Source organism: Ammospiza nelsoni, chromosome 4 (genome assembly GCF_027579445.1).
Source record: "Ammospiza nelsoni isolate bAmmNel1 chromosome 4, bAmmNel1.pri, whole genome shotgun sequence".
Taxonomy (NCBI): domain Eukaryota; kingdom Metazoa; phylum Chordata; class Aves; order Passeriformes; family Passerellidae; genus Ammospiza; species Ammospiza nelsoni.
The window spans coordinates 52,865,156-52,880,492 of record NC_080636.1 but is presented as its reverse complement, the minus strand read 5'-3'; the positions used below and the strand labels follow the sequence as shown (position 1 = coordinate 52,880,492).

Genomic DNA, 15,337 nt, shown 5'->3' with positions numbered 1-15,337 from the left:
GCCCAGCAGCACCAGCAGAGCACTATGTGGTACTGACAGCATTAAGCACTGGGTGTGCAGAGTGCCCTGGGTTTGTCTGTGCCATCACTTGGTGTGGTGAGCACAATGCACTTATTTGGGTTGTGACTGCAGTGGTGTGTGTAAATCTCTGCTGTACTGGGTGCTGGTGCCCAGGCCTGTGTAGTGAGCACACCACTGGTTTACAATCCTAATTCCCTCTCTCTCCTCAGATTTTCCCCAGAGTCTGGGTTCAGTGTTCACCTGAGGTCAGGATAGTTGCTGTTGGGGGTTTTTATTTCTCCTAACAGCACAGTTGTCTTCTTGGGGGAAGGATCCATCCATAACTTTGAAATTTTACCAAGGAAGGGATAGGACAAAGCTCTGTGAAGCAGAGGATGATTAGATTCTGATGCATTGGTGGTTGCTATTGCTGCTTCTCTACTATCACAGAAACACTTGGATTGGGAAGGACTCCTGGGCACCATCTCACCTCCAGTCCTTTCTATTGGATCCATTGCTTTGTCCAGTTTCTTTTCCACTCCTGGGGCAATTCCTGTCATTCCTGCTGTTGTTTGAGTCCTGCCCCAAGCCCAGCCCTCTCAGAGCACTGGACTGAGGCTTGGTAGGCACAGGCCAGGCCCCAGTGTGGGGCAAAAGCTGCTGGTTTTCACTGGGGTGGGCAAGGAACCCCTCCATCAGGTGACACACCGGTTTGCCAGGGTTGGAGCCCATTCAGGTGTAAAGTCCCAGGCTCTGGGTGGTGATACCTGTGCTAGGAACCTGCCCAAATCCTTGCACACACCCTGCCAGCCAGGGAACAGCTGCCTCAGGGTGCATTTCAGTGTTGCCTCACCCAGAAATCTTCTCTTGTACCATGATGACACCAGATTCCAGCAACCCCATGATGTGCCAACAGTGTCAGGAGCATTAGCAGCTCATGTAAGCATGAACAAGGACCCCTGGACCCTGGACAATCATCCACACCAATCCAGAGCGAGGAGAGGGAGATGTATTCCCTCATCCTCTTGTGGAGACAAGACAGTTCCTGCAGCTCAGCCAGGCCATCCGTGCCAGGACACAGCCCAGAGCCATTGTTTGTACAAACACATTCCCAGCTTCAGCCTTATAGAGGATAAGCAGTGCAGCCAGCAAACTCCCTGACTCCCACAGGAGCTTGTGGCTGCTGCAGCAATAACACACTGCATACAAAGCTGCCATTGTCTGTGCCCCTTGTTAGGTGCCAAAAAGGACCATGGAAGATGAACCTTGGCTGAACATCAGCTGCCCAAGCTGCTCTTATCACTCCCCCTCACAGCAAAATGGGGTCCGGAGGCAGAAAATAAAATGAAAAGACCCCAAAACCTGGTCAAGATAAAGATAATTAATAAAGAGTGTTACCAGCCCCTTTTCAGGTGCCAATACACAGCCCAGCATTGTGAGGGTGCTGTGGGGAGAGGAGCTCCATCCCAGCCAGGCCCAATAAACACTTTAGGTTTTCCGTCTGGTCACTAGGCCTCCTGCAGCCCAAGGCAGCTCTGCAAGCTATAGCTCCACTGTACCCCCCCAGGGACTGGCAGGATCCTCCTGCACAGCAGAGCTCCTTCAGCTTGAGGACAGAGAGCAAATTGTTCTAAAACCACAGCTGCCTGCCAGAGAGGTTTATTTTTCCAGGACCGTGAAGGATGTTACACTTTGAATGAAACAAAATGGAATGTTTGCTCTCTAGCTCACTGTCTTTGTTGTGCATCTGAGGTTACAACAAAAAGAGTATTTTTGTTTATGACAGACTGAACCAAACATTAGGGATGACCTCCTGAGCAAGCTGTAAAAAATGTTCACTTTTTTCTACTTTTTAGGGGATGGATTCTGAAATCCAATGGATTTGGTATGAATATTTTCCTGCCTGAACGTGGCCCCTGGAGCAGTGGAATCTCTCTCCGTACAGGCACTGTAGGAGGGTGGGCTGTGGGTGCAGAAAGGCAAAAATGCTGTCCAGCTAAGTATTCATTTTTATTGTGAGGATATGGGAGGCATGGGGTGGCCTCATGTTGCTGGATTTACCAGGAGAGGTGTTGAGGCTGCAAATGGATTTCCAACTTCAGTCTCCCCGCCCCTTGCAAAGATGGGGGTTTCATGCTTTATAGAGGGAACTCCCAAAAAAGTCATTTGCAGCCTGGATTTAGGAGAGCTGGTCTCTCTGGATGATGAACGTAGCACAGGAGACTGAAGTGGGGCAGAGATACAGTAATTAACTGAATATAGGCCTTCATTACAGTTAGTCCCTTTGGGCTGAAACGCTTAGGGCTGGAGAATAATCCTGGAGCATCTGAAAATGGGGGTGTGGAGAGAAATCAGCAATATCACTGCTTTTTACATATTTGGAAATTGAGAGGAGCTTAGACTCACTGCAGGATTTCTGCTGCATTCCCTGGGATCAGGGTTCCATGAGCCACATTTTCTGTCCCAGGTGGTGGATATGCAGTGGTCAGAGACATTGGGATTCTTGGCTAAGGGAGAAGCACAAAACAACAGCTATGAGTGAAACTGGTTTAATAATAATTTATTTTAAAAAACCTTCAGTTGGGCATGGCCAGGTCATTGCTCACTCACCCAAGAAGACAAAGTGCGGTACAAGAACACTCTGGGCATTCCTTGGTTCCAAACTGCTGTTCTGAATGCAGAGATACCCATCAGGTGCCCTCTCAACCCGGGATATGGAGTGCTTGGGCAGTGGTGCCTGTCATAACTTTCTTACAGACTTAAGTGCAATTGTGCACATTTATACATGCTTTGCCTTGGGGCTGTGTGTAATTTCTGTGGTTTGATGTTTATCTTTGGTGTAATCAGTGTTTGAATTTCATCCACTATGAAATTTTATAGAGGTGCCCATCTTGCTTTTTTTTTTCTTTAAAAATGTTTTTTCATCTTCATAAACTCAAAGCTACAGTAGAGCAGCTAAGTCTGTACTGGAACGCTTACCAGATCTTTCAATAAAGAATTGGCTTCTAGAAGCTGTGTCACTACAAATGGATTTTTCTTCCACCACCGCATTGCAAACAACCAGAAAAGCTGCAGCTTCTCAAGCTGTGTCACAGCTGTCCTGTCAGCCCTGGGCCTCATCCTTGCCGTAAAAAGCTTCTGATAACCAAGGCTCTGGCTACAAAGACACTCTCCCAGTGATAACCAGTGCAAAGCACCTCCTGTGCAAAGGACCTCTGGGCTGTGCTGCACCAGGATGTAATGTTCCAACTTGCTATTTCTGTCTGCCTGGGTGGCTGTCACAGTGAGCAATGCCAGCCTGTGACACAGGGCAAATAAACAAATTGGGCCTCTGCAGGAGCACAGTTTTGCTGCTGCATGAATTCAAAGCTGCTCTGTTACACTTGAAGAAACTATAAGGAAAAAGTAAGAGCCAAGGGTTTTAACTCAAAGTAGCCCTGAGATCACTGGTATTTTTAGTTAATATAGCTTTTCACAGTTGGGCTCAAACCTATTTAACTCTCTCTCCCTTGAAGGCAGCAGCCTTGACTTCAATGAGGCCTTAGTTGCCTACAGCTAAGCTCCAGCATTTCTTTTTAGGAGCAGAGTCCTTTTGTGCTCTCCTTTGTTGCCAATCCACATCTCAGCTCAGTTTGGAGCTGGATCAGCTCTTGGATATATGCACATATCCCATGGCAGTCTTGTAATCGCTGCTCACATGGGTAAATTTGAAGAGCTTGGGTGGTGTGCTGGAAAACCTGCTGGCCAGCTCTGCCCTTCCACAGGACTTGGGAAATGGCTCCCAGGTTTCTCTGCAGCTGGAGCATTTATCCCGCAATGAGCATCCCTGTGAGCGGCTGCTTTATGAGAAGAGGGCAGCAAAGCACCAGCAGCACCACGGTGGTTTCACTCCCCAGCCTCAAGATGGTCTGGGCAGAGCAGCCAAGCTTTTAGGACAGCTTAAAGCCTCAGAGGAAGGGCTGTGCCTGGGAAGGGCTGGGAACTCTTCCCAGAGCTCGTGTGAGCACCATGTCCCACCCCTCACCCGCACGGGATTTTCATCACTGCTGCTGGGCAGAGCCTCGCTACAGCTCCCCCCCTCAGCGCGGGCAGGGCAAACGCTCCCACCCAGACCCTGTCTGCTCCTGCCCGGCTCCGGCACCAGGGGATTGCATTCAGGTTCATCCACGACCGAGTTTTGGTGCCATTCCTTACAAATTGCCCTTTTTTGTGGGGCCAGGCCCACATTCATCGCAGTGCCACACAACTCTTCTCCAGGAAGAAAGGGCAGGATTTGGCTCCCAGCACATCAGCCCTGTTCCTGGGCTTGCTTACCCCTCCTCCTCCCTACACTTCACTACTGAATCAAATCTGTATCCTGACATGGAGAGAGATGTGTCCCACTGCCAGGAATTCCTTAAAAACACTCATACATTTTATACAGAACACTGAGCCTGGAAAGCAGCTCAGCCTCACCTTTCTGAACTGAGTTACTACACCTGTCATGAAAGGCAATTTGGTCACAGCAAATTGGCCACAAATCTGGTTTTACCTGCTAAATGGAAAGCCTGGTCCCAGGCAGTGCTTCCACCTGGCAGGAACTGTGGTGGAGCCAGAGCCAAAGGCTGGGGCACTTGCAAGGAGCTGCCCTGTCACTCAACAAGTGCCTCATTTCACTCCCAAACTGGCTGCTGGCCCAGCTGATGCCTGTTGGGATCTACAGGGCTGGGACTGCACTTTCCCAGTAAAAAGGTCCATCAGGATTGTGAGCTCCACCACTTCCCAATGCTTGTTCCTGGCACCGCTGCTCTCCACCATGCCTAGGAAATGAGCTTGAAATATTGCATATAGTAATTGACCCAGCTGCACAGAGCAGCCTGGAGCTGCTGTTAGCAGGAAATCTCTCCCCAGAAAGAGTGGGAGGCAATGCCAGATCCCATAGCCCAGAGTTGGCACGGTTACCTGGCTCAGAGCTTTAGTGACATTCACCCATGACCTGCTCCCTGGCAGCAGAGGGACACTCAGGCTGCAGCTGTCATGTGTCTGCAGCTGCTGAGCACAGTAACTCCCCCAAAACTGTTGAAGAGAAAGTGGTTTTGGGGTTTTTTTTCAGTGTGTGGAAAGATTTAAAATGTGGAAATGGCCAAGTGTGAAATACTTGAACCTATGCAAAATGGACATTACCGCCCTATATAACCAAGACATAGCTAAGCAAGGGACCACGTGGGACATTGTGGACACTTAAGTGTGAGCTCAGTGACCAATGACCTGAGGGCACAGGGCAGGCAAAGGGCAGCAACCTGTAAGGGGGATGAGGAATGAATAACTGGGGTGGGCAGTGTCAGCTGGCCAATGGCGGAGGCAATCTGATGTAGACTGGCAGTAGTGCTGCAGAGCATCATGTCTTCTCTTTCACAAAGTCTTCTCTATCAGCCTAGGTGGGAAAACCTCTATGGTATCAGGGGATTCCACATTCTGCTGAATTCACACTCTACAATTTAAAGCAAAAAAGAACAAACTAATGCACATGATTTCATGCTGCACCAACATGGATGGGCATACTCACACTCAGAAAGCAAAAATGCGAGCAGTAATAGGAACTTACTTCTCATGATGACACAGAAAAATGTTACTCATTAGCTATTGCTCCCGAGTTAAAAATGTTTATTCAACTGCAAATGATCTGTCTTTCCAACAAATGCAAACCAGCTTTTTGGTGGTAAATAGCAGGTATTTATTTGAAATGAAAAAAAATACTTCAGTACCTGAACTATTGCATTTAATCATGTATTGTTGTAATTGTGTTACTCTACCTTTTTGCATTGGAGACAAATATACAATGAACATTCAGATATCACAGATTGCACACTAGATAGTAAATCGTCAGGCCTTTTACGTAACCACCAAAAAACAGATATTGGATTCTGCAATATAGTACAAAATTCCACACTCCAGTCTTAGCCAGTTATCTTCAATTTACTCCTGATGCTGTACAAATAAATGGCCATTTAACTAGGGTTTACAAGTTAATAACAGGACAAAAAAAATATACATTGCACTGACACAAAAAGTCAGCTGTGTTAATAGTCATGCAACAAGTAACCAAACTTGCTGAAATTAAAAATACTTTCTAAAAACAGTTTTAACTGCATAAGTATTTTATACACAGTTCATTTACCAAAACAAAAGGAGTCTTTAATGATACAAAGCAAATATAAGTTTCTACCAATTTTATACATAAGAAAGTGCAAAATAACTTATCTAAAGTGTTTTGCTATTGAACTGATGAATGTTGGCTGGAGGCAGCCAACCCCTCTCAAAAGCATGACATTACAGTTGCACACTACACACGAATGTTAGGAGTACATGGATAAGTTTACTACAAAGAACAAGGCAGGCGAAGACATGTGAGGTACTTGCAGAGAATACAGTCTACTAATGTTAGTGTAAATGAGTATATTTTTGCTCAACAGATTTTTACATGGAAAACAAAGCAAGTATTTGCATTAGAAGCTCGAATGAAATGGAAAAAAACCCCACTCCCACGTGAACACCACAGTTGCCCACAGCACCAGCTGCCAGAGGGAATACGAGCAGGTGTGTTTGTCCCCCTCCGCCTCCAACAAGCAAAAACGTGGTTTTTTGGGAACAGCATTAAGTCAGAGGGCTGTGGTGGTTTGCTTGCAAAATGTAAACCGGGCCTACCTGCACACTGCAGAATTTGTAAGGAATGGGGATTTCCTCAGCGCGCTGCCAGCGCCGCAGGCACGGAACAACACCCGCACGACACAACTGCGGCCGACAGCGCCGTCCTCGGGAGCCGCAGCAGGGCCCTGGCCTGGCCTCAGGGCTGGACCTCATCAGTGCTGCTGTCATAGCCTTGCTTTTATTAGGGCTTAACCACGTGGCTGTACAAGCTGCAGTCCACAGAAAAGAACGCTTCCTTAAATTTGGGGATGATTTGGAAATCTGGAGGCAAGGGGAGAAAAACTGTGGACTCAAAGGCATTTAGAGTTGTTAAAACAGCCTTTTCTTCAAACAGAAAACGTTAAGGCCACTAGCCTGTCTTCTGAACTATGCTGGTTTTGCATCATTTTGGGAAGGGTGAAGGCAACGTTAGAGAGAACGGCTGAACACAGAAATTCCAGTGCTCTGCACATGCTTACCGAGGACCTCTTCCTGGTTTTAGGGTCAAATCTGCCAGGTAGCCAGGAGTCAGTGTGGCTACTTGACCATCACTCTTTGGATCCAAAATTTGGGTCAGCTAAGCTCAACAAACCTGAATTTACTCAACAGTGTGCAAGGGCTCTAGAGAAGCCTTTCTGTTCATTTGGGGACCTAGTATACATACCAAAACAGGAATATATCTCATTTTACAGACCAGCACACACATAATAAAGAAACAAGTATCAAAATACATATTTAACCTTCAGTGCATAAACATGTGATACCAGGGTAAATAGTAAGTGGTCAGAATTAACAAATTTTTCACTGCTAAAAGCTCAAATCAAGAGAAGACAGGGGTGCCCCCACAGCGCCAGGGACCCTCTGGAAGGAGCTCACCCCAACAGAGAGGGCCTGGAATTTCTGATGGTGCAATTCCAACAACAATGCTGGTTTTAAGGATTTGCTGTCCCTGGGCCAGAGCCTGCCCAAGTCATTCCAAGTGAAGGATAATCTCATCCCTTTGAGCGACAACATTCACTCAAGTACTGCCAGAGCCACCTGTCTTCTGTTGGTCTGGGTCATATCCTTACCTCTATTTAAAAGAATCCATTGTGAATATACCTAGCTCTAGATCAGTTTGTCACCCATTTACAAAATATATACACATATGTTAAAAAACAAAAACAAACTGACCACCACCTGCTGCCCTCCCTCTACCCAAACAAAAACCCACTGGCAAGACCTCATGCAGAAATTAGGTCCATGGGCCTATCCCAATGCACGTGCTCCAATCCCAGCAGATATCAGTGTCTCTACTTCATCCCATATGTAGTGCAAAATAAATGACAGAGTAGTAAAAAAATACTGCAATTAAATTCATATTGAAACTTAAAAACCATAATGGAAATCTACTGCTGTCCTCAAGCTGATGGTGTGTGCTGAAAGACAAAGAGAGCTCCGAGGAGCACTTCTGACATGACCAAGATCACTCTGCTTTAGAGCAATGCCTGTTGTTACAAAAAGGTTTTTTGCAGAGAAGCTAGGGGACAACAGCAGTTCAATTTTATGCACAAGGAATTAATTCTGTACCTATATGCAAAAGCCAATTGCTATTGACTAAAGAAGGTAAAAGCTGGTTCTTGCACTGCATGAATCAGCTGCTAATGAACAGTAAGTAATTAACAAAACTGCAGCTCTGACATATGTATAAAAGAGGCCTTATTAAATATGAACAACACTGAGGTGGTAAATAGTTTGGTATAAAATGCAACACAAGTGTACAATTTAGTTCCTGGTTATCTTACAGCTAGAATAAAATACTCCAAGTTCCTATTCTCAAAAATGTTTTCTTTTGAAAAAATCTGTGTAATTCTATGAATAGCCTCACTTAAATTAAGATACTGTGGGCAACTGAAAGAACAAACATGCACAGATTGGATTTTTAACAGAAATACACATAATGCCTTTGAGTTTTCTGTTTTTTTGTTTTTTTTTTTTTTTTAACATTCGTATTTAAATTGATAGATGAGATAAAGATGCCACACAAAGTACAGTGGTTAATCTGTAGTCCCATGTAACAGGCAGTTAAGTTCATATTTAGATAAAAAGGCCGTTATACCTATTTACAATATACACAGTTGCTTGCGAAGAAGGCAGATTTACAACTATCTTCTAAAAAGCCTTGCCCTCCCTCCCCCCAGTTAAGATGACTAACTCTACAAAAACAAGACAAGAAGGGGTGTTTACGATAAACGAGGATTTTCGTGACAGCCACCTCAGCATGGGCTTAGGGGCTGCCAGTTCTGTTGGATTTGTAGTTATTAACCATGTCTTCCTGGGCCTTGCTCTTCTCCTTATGTTGTTCGCCTTGTCTGCCTTCTGTCAGCACAAACCAATGCAATGATCCCTTTTTACTCTTAGTGCTTAGAATGCAGTATAAACATAAGTGTAAACAGACAATATTCCAATTCCTTCTGATGCTCTCACTGGTTCTTGGAGTGGCAGGGGGGCTGGATGAGGTTTGCCAGGCCCCATCAATTTCTGGGCCCCTCCTCTGAGCCCCGCTCGTGCTGCAGGTTGTAGAAGCAGTTCTGGCACACTCTGACCGGTGATGAGATCTTCAGCCGTTTGATTTCGGACTGAAACCGGCTGCACCTGTGGAGAATAAAGAACCATCACTGAACACAGGTCCTCTCCATTTCTACCCATTTTCTATTGAGCTCTGGGAATTATCACCATGACTTCAAACACCAGAAAACTGTCCTAACTCACCTTAACATAGAGATGCAATGTAGTGTGGCAGAAGCAGAATTTAACTCAAATGATCACCACAGACTCAACGCAATGAAACTGTGTGACAGCTCAACAGCAGCTGTTGTCACCAGTTTAGACTCAGACAGATAAAACTAGAAATATCATCTCTGACCCAGGGGATCAGAGATGAGACTTGCACTTCAGTTTGTGGGTGAGAGGAGAGCTCACACACATCCTTTATGTCATACATTTTGTCTGAGGCTACCAGCTAGCGGCCCCTAAATCAGCATCCTCGCCATCCTGCACACAGTTTAGGCAGCCTCAGTCTTTCACAAGAGTTCTGTGGTATGTCACAGCTTTGCCCCACCTAAAATCCTGTGTGGAAAAGAGCCCAAAGGAGGCTGTTGGCTGCTTACTTCTGGCAGAAGAGCTGTCCACAGTTCCTGCAGTGGTGCCGCCTCTCGGTGAGCGAGAAGCGCACGGTGCAGCCCGAGCAGCTGTCGCCGCCCTCGTCCTTCACCCAGTGGTCGGCCGCGGACCGGCCCGGCTGATCGCTCACTGACCAGCTGAACACCCTGCCCCGGCCGTCCCCGATCAGGATCCTGCTGTGATCCCTGCAAGGGAAAGCAAAAGCATTCCTGCAACAGCTCTGGCACAGTAACACACAAGCATCGATGGCCAATTTTAAATGTCAGAAAATGTAAAATGGTAAAGCACTGGTGTGGTGACTAACCCAACTGCCCTGCTCTAACTGAGAGATGGATCTGCAACACTCTGTGTAACACAGTGCAGCTGAACAGCTCTCCCTCTCTAGTGTTTTTATCTCAGTTCTTGAAGAAGGCTGCCCCAAACAGAAGCACCACAGAACAGAGTTATGAACAATGGCACCTCTTCCTGCTGACAACAGCCAAAACTGTTTGAAGTGCTCAAGTGTGAGCTACTCACTTGGAGATGCCGAGCGCAGTGATTTCTGCTGGGTGTGCGTTGTCCTTGCGATCAAATGCCGTGTGCATAGTTAGCTTGCTTCTGAACACCAGCTGACGCTCCCATCTGTATCCTACAAAGGAGTGGAAGTGGGAGGGGATAAAGTAAATTTGGTCATTCTCATTTTTGTTGCCTCCTCCCCCAACACACCTGTAACTGCAACTTTGTAGTACGAACAAAATCTCCCTCAGAGATTGAAGTTTTTCTCTTTTTCTATAACATTTCACTTAGAAATAAAACTGAGGGCTGTGCATGGTTTCTTTTACCTGGTTTGAGCTTGCTGTAGTGCCGTGCTTCAGCATAGCTGGGGTGGGGGTGGTTAACCTGAGCATGGGGATGCATTTTTGCTTGTCCCTCCGAATAATTGACAAAGATAAATCCATCCTTCTCATCCAAGCTGAGCTGATCTGACCAACGCCTGGAGTCATCGGAGCCGCTGTCTGCTGACCACGCTGCTGCTGCCCTGGCTGACGATGAGCGGGGCCTGTGGCTGGTGCTGCCTGGCTGGCTCTGGCTCTCCTGCACTTTGGTGTCCTGGCCTATGCAGGCATCATCTGCCTCGGAGTCACTGCTGTCCTCCTCATGGGCTTCCTGCCCTGGATGGGCACAGCAGGGAACAAGGCACTGTTAGTGAACCTGGCCATGGCCTGAGCTTTTTCCTTGCTCTGCTGCTGCACTGCCTGAAACCCAATGGGCACCAACTGCTGAGAGAGAGACAGTGCATGCAGGCATTGCAGGCATCTCGGAGCCTTTTCAGAGATTCAGCTCCTGCCAGGAATCACACCATTCATATTTTTGCACTTTTTTTGCACTTTTTTCTGTTTTGCCAGAGAATGACACACCTTAGCTGAAGCTACTTCCTACAACAGTCCCTCTGAGGAAGGCTATGATAGACAAAAGGAGCAAACACTTCAGAAACACTCAAGTTGGCAAAACCTTTCAGCAAAACTTACATAAGGAAGCACAGTCAGCTATGCTGAAACCGACTGAAAAATATGATGCAGACTTGTTAATAACAGGACTTGTTAATACAAAAGAGCAATTAACAAAGACATTTATACTCCAAGTGACACTGAAAATAACCAAAAGCTGTATTTATATAATAATTACTTATGAGTAAAAATGAGATTCAGATCCCAATCCAGATCATATCTTCAACATGAAGAGTGCAGGAGATGGCTAAAAGAAACAGTCATAAGGCACAGAGCAAACTCTTCCAAGAGTGGAAAAGAAAATCATTGCTTGTCTTGTTTAAGCTGTTCCATCAGTAGATTCAACTTGGCTGTTATGCTATAATTCCATTTCACACTAAAATATATCTAGCTTTTGGACAATCCACTGAGCGTGCCAACAGCCAAAACAAACAGAGAAAAGTTTTGCCTTCACAGAACAAAAAGCTATGATGGGAACATTTTTTCTTACATGTAGCAATATGAAGCTACCTTAAGTAAGGTGGTGAACACAGAACTCAGATGCTCTGTTCATTGTGCCACTGTGTATCTACTGCCTTTTGAGATAAAACCTCCATCATTCCATTCTGCACTGTATAACCACAGGACTTGACCTCCCTATAGCAAAGATCAGATAGAACAGGGAAATACCAAACACTTGTCAGGAGACATACCTATTTGAGCATCCTGACAGTCCTCTTGCATTTCCAGCATCTCCACAGGCTCTGGAGCTGGTGTTTCTGGCACTTGCAAAAACTCCATCCGCCAGAACTGGAGGGACAGGGGATAAGCAGAGTGGCACTTACTGAACTCTTGCCTTTTTCCTGAGCTACTTGAAGAGTTAAAATGGCTTTGTAGAACTGTGTATTCACAATGGTAGCATGCAAGGCGGGTCACATCTCCATACTTAACTCTGTTTTTGAGGACTAGAAACTATAAGAGGACATCTGTGTTCATGCCTGAATCCACTCCACACAGCTGTCTGACCAGCAGACTCTGGTTAAAGCTGCACCCAAAAGTACTGCAGGCAGGGTTAGACATGTAGTGATCAGAGATGACACTAAGTTTCTCTTTTCTTTCTAGCCAAGCAAAATGAATTGTCTCAAGGTGTGTGAAATTAAAATGGTGAACCAAAGCAATAGTCTCCAGGTATGAAAGCTGGTGACCAAAACAGAGCAGGAAGGAAAATGCATGCTCTGCTGACTATTGCTGGTTACCACATCCCAATTGGGGCACCAAAAAGGAGAAAGAAGTGTTCAGATGAAATTCCCAAGTAAAGCAGGACTGCTTTTGGTCCTGGTCAGGACACTGCGTTCTCCTGGATAGGCATGACTTTTCTAAATACTATCACCAGCAAGGCACAAGCTTTATTTTCCAGGCAGTGACTCCTGGTACTTACCCGGACAACTCCATCCGAATGCCCCGTGACAATGACATTCTGGGTGTCCCACTCATTCATCTCTGACACAAAACAACACATAATTTGCTGGCTTCGGCCAGTGAAGGTGTTTACACTTGCAGTAGGGCTGCCATTAATGCTCCACACGTGGATGTAAGTGCCAGCACATGATACAATGTCTCCCTGCAAAGACAAATAACACCTCCAGATTTCAATACGAAGCTGCAGGTATTCTTCAGCAAAAATATAAGTCAAGCTCATTTATAAGTCAAGTTGCTGGCACTTTTCAGGAAGTTCTATTCAAGGGGCGTCTGGCCAGCTGAAGAAGCCTTTAGGACCTAGAAAACCACACTTAATAACCACCAATTTGTTCTATTTACAGCATAGAATGAGTTCACCAATTCCTCTGCTTTTCATAGCATAACAATCCAACAGCCTATTTTTAGTACTTCCAGTTTCCAAAGACTGTTCATGTTCACACTGCTCTTTTTCACAAATATGTATCACCTTAAATTTCATTTGCTTCCTTACTGGGAACAGTCCAAACTAGTGCAGAGGGAAACAGGAGCTGCAGGCTAAAGCACTGGCAGCACTACAGCCAGACCACCAACAGCTAATAAACTGTACTTGCTACCCCCTGCTTGCATTACAGCCCTCTCTTGTCTTGATTTCTACCACTGCATCTGCTCCAGCTGCAACAGGGTCCATCCAGCCTTGACAGCCAAGCATGGGAGCTGGATAAATGGTGACTTGTAACTCACAGGACCACCAGGGACAGAAGCTTTTAGGATACATCTGTTTCCACTACAACTGGCACTGCACTGTCACTCAAGGTATCCCCCTGTTTCCTTTAAATTCAGCTTAAGACAAGAGAAGCCGACCAAGGTCGTGTATCAAAAGCTCTTCCTGGCTCCTGTGGCAGATCTGGCATCTCACTTGGAATGTCACACTAACAGTGCTTGCAGCACTGTTAATAAATAACCTCCTATGAGCTCAAGCCACTCTGCATGGAATGCACCCACGTATGGCTCTAGACAAATGACACAAATTATTCCTAAACCAGTTGTTAATCAGTTTTCAGATGAGTTATACAAGTTCTGCCAAATTAACAGGAGAGCCCAGTGGCTTTTTTCCTTTGGTTTAATGATTTCCAACTCTTGCTACTGTTCCCACTGCAGCCTGGTGGACAGGGTTTGGCTCTCACCGTTAATTCGTTTATGCAGAGTGCTGAAATGGGAGCCCTGTGCCCCCGGAGCTGTGTGAGGAAGGAGAGCTTGTTCAGGTCCCAGATGATGCAGGTGCGATCCCGGGACCCGCTCACAATGATGTGATACGCCAGCGATGCTGTTAGGCACGTTACAGTGTCAGTGTGACCCAGCAGTGCCTGCAAAACACAAGTCAGGAGCAAAAGTGGGAATCAGGAGAGAGCAAAAAATTCCACATCAAAGCCTCTTACCTGAAAGATTCAGATAACCTAACCAGAATGTCCCATCAGAAGATGCAGCCACTTTATAAGTCTTCAGTTGATAACTATTTCTATAACTGAAAATGGTAAAAGTAATATTTTTTTCAGTTTAAAAAGAGCTCTGACAGAACAAAATTTCAAGAGTCTAATGTTACAGATCCTTCCACTGAAGAAAACCCCATTCTGCATCAGTACCACTTGTTTATAAGGTCAGAAAGTGTTCCAGGCTGCACCTGAAATGACATCCTGACTCCTACAGTAACTGCTGATGACTAGGAGAAGACAAAAAAGACATGAAACAGTTGCAGCCAAAAAACAAAGTCTGTTGGAAGGAGAAGAAAACTATGAGCATCTACTCATATTAGGCCCTACTTTTACATTTTAGGCTTAATCTATTGGAAAGAGTCTGAAATACAGTCAGATTACTGCACCTTACTCAGTTAAAATGAACTCAGTTAAAATAAAACTCACTGAATGCAGTAAATGTATTCAAATATGCTGCCCCAAAATTTAAGATACAGTGTTTTATCATGTACAGTTCAGAAAAGCAGCTTGGGACAGTTGATTACTGTACAAGGGAAATTACTGAATAATTCTCTAAATTTCTTTTCATAAATTTGAGGAAAAGACTTCCTCTAAAAAGCAGTCCTTCTATGAAGATGCTAATGGAACCTCTAACAATGATACACAGCTGCTAGAATATATGGACTTAATTGTGGTTGGATTTTTTTGGTTACATTTGTTGGGTTTGTTTTTTCCTTAGTAAACACACAAAACTTACTTTGCACTTAGCTGCAGCTGACTTTAAAGCATGAGTGCTTGTTTTAGATTAAAAAGTGCTATAATAAAAGTAATTAATTTTTTTTACAAGCGGAAAATTAACCTTTAAGGCAGCCTCCTTTTATGTCCTTCCTGACACAGTTTTTAGTTGGGGGCATTACAAGTAATACTACAAGGCAGATCATTTCACAAAACCCACCTGCATCATTTTGTTAACATCACTATCAAATTCCCTTTATCTCCAGAAGGCTCCTTGTGACCCACTATTCTCAAAAACAGTGCAATTTTAAAGATGCATTTTGCCCACTTTCAATGCAGATCACCATCTCAACTACTCCATTCTCTGGGGATCTGCTGGAC

General features: G+C 45.2%; 1 protein-coding gene across 2 annotated transcripts in view; it reads right to left on the bottom strand.

The window, feature by feature from the left end:
- Positions 1 to 5,689: 5,689 nt before the first annotated feature.
- Positions 5,690 to 15,337, bottom strand: part of WDFY3 (WD repeat and FYVE domain containing 3) — a 152,879-nt gene continuing 143,231 nt past the window's right edge. For both annotated transcript variants that reach the window (XM_059471358.1, XM_059471359.1), the window contains 7 exons: positions 13,937 to 14,116; positions 12,733 to 12,915; positions 12,008 to 12,104; positions 10,650 to 10,979; positions 10,345 to 10,456; positions 9,816 to 10,013; positions 5,690 to 9,300 (listed from right to left, as the gene is read on the bottom strand). In XM_059471358.1, the coding sequence (XP_059327341.1) occupies positions 9,180 to 9,300; positions 9,816 to 10,013; positions 10,345 to 10,456; positions 10,650 to 10,979; positions 12,008 to 12,104; positions 12,733 to 12,915; positions 13,937 to 14,116 (1,221 nt within the window). In that variant the 3' untranslated portion in view covers positions 5,690 to 9,179. The remainder of the gene's footprint in view (positions 9,301 to 9,815; positions 10,014 to 10,344; positions 10,457 to 10,649; positions 10,980 to 12,007; positions 12,105 to 12,732; positions 12,916 to 13,936; positions 14,117 to 15,337) is intronic.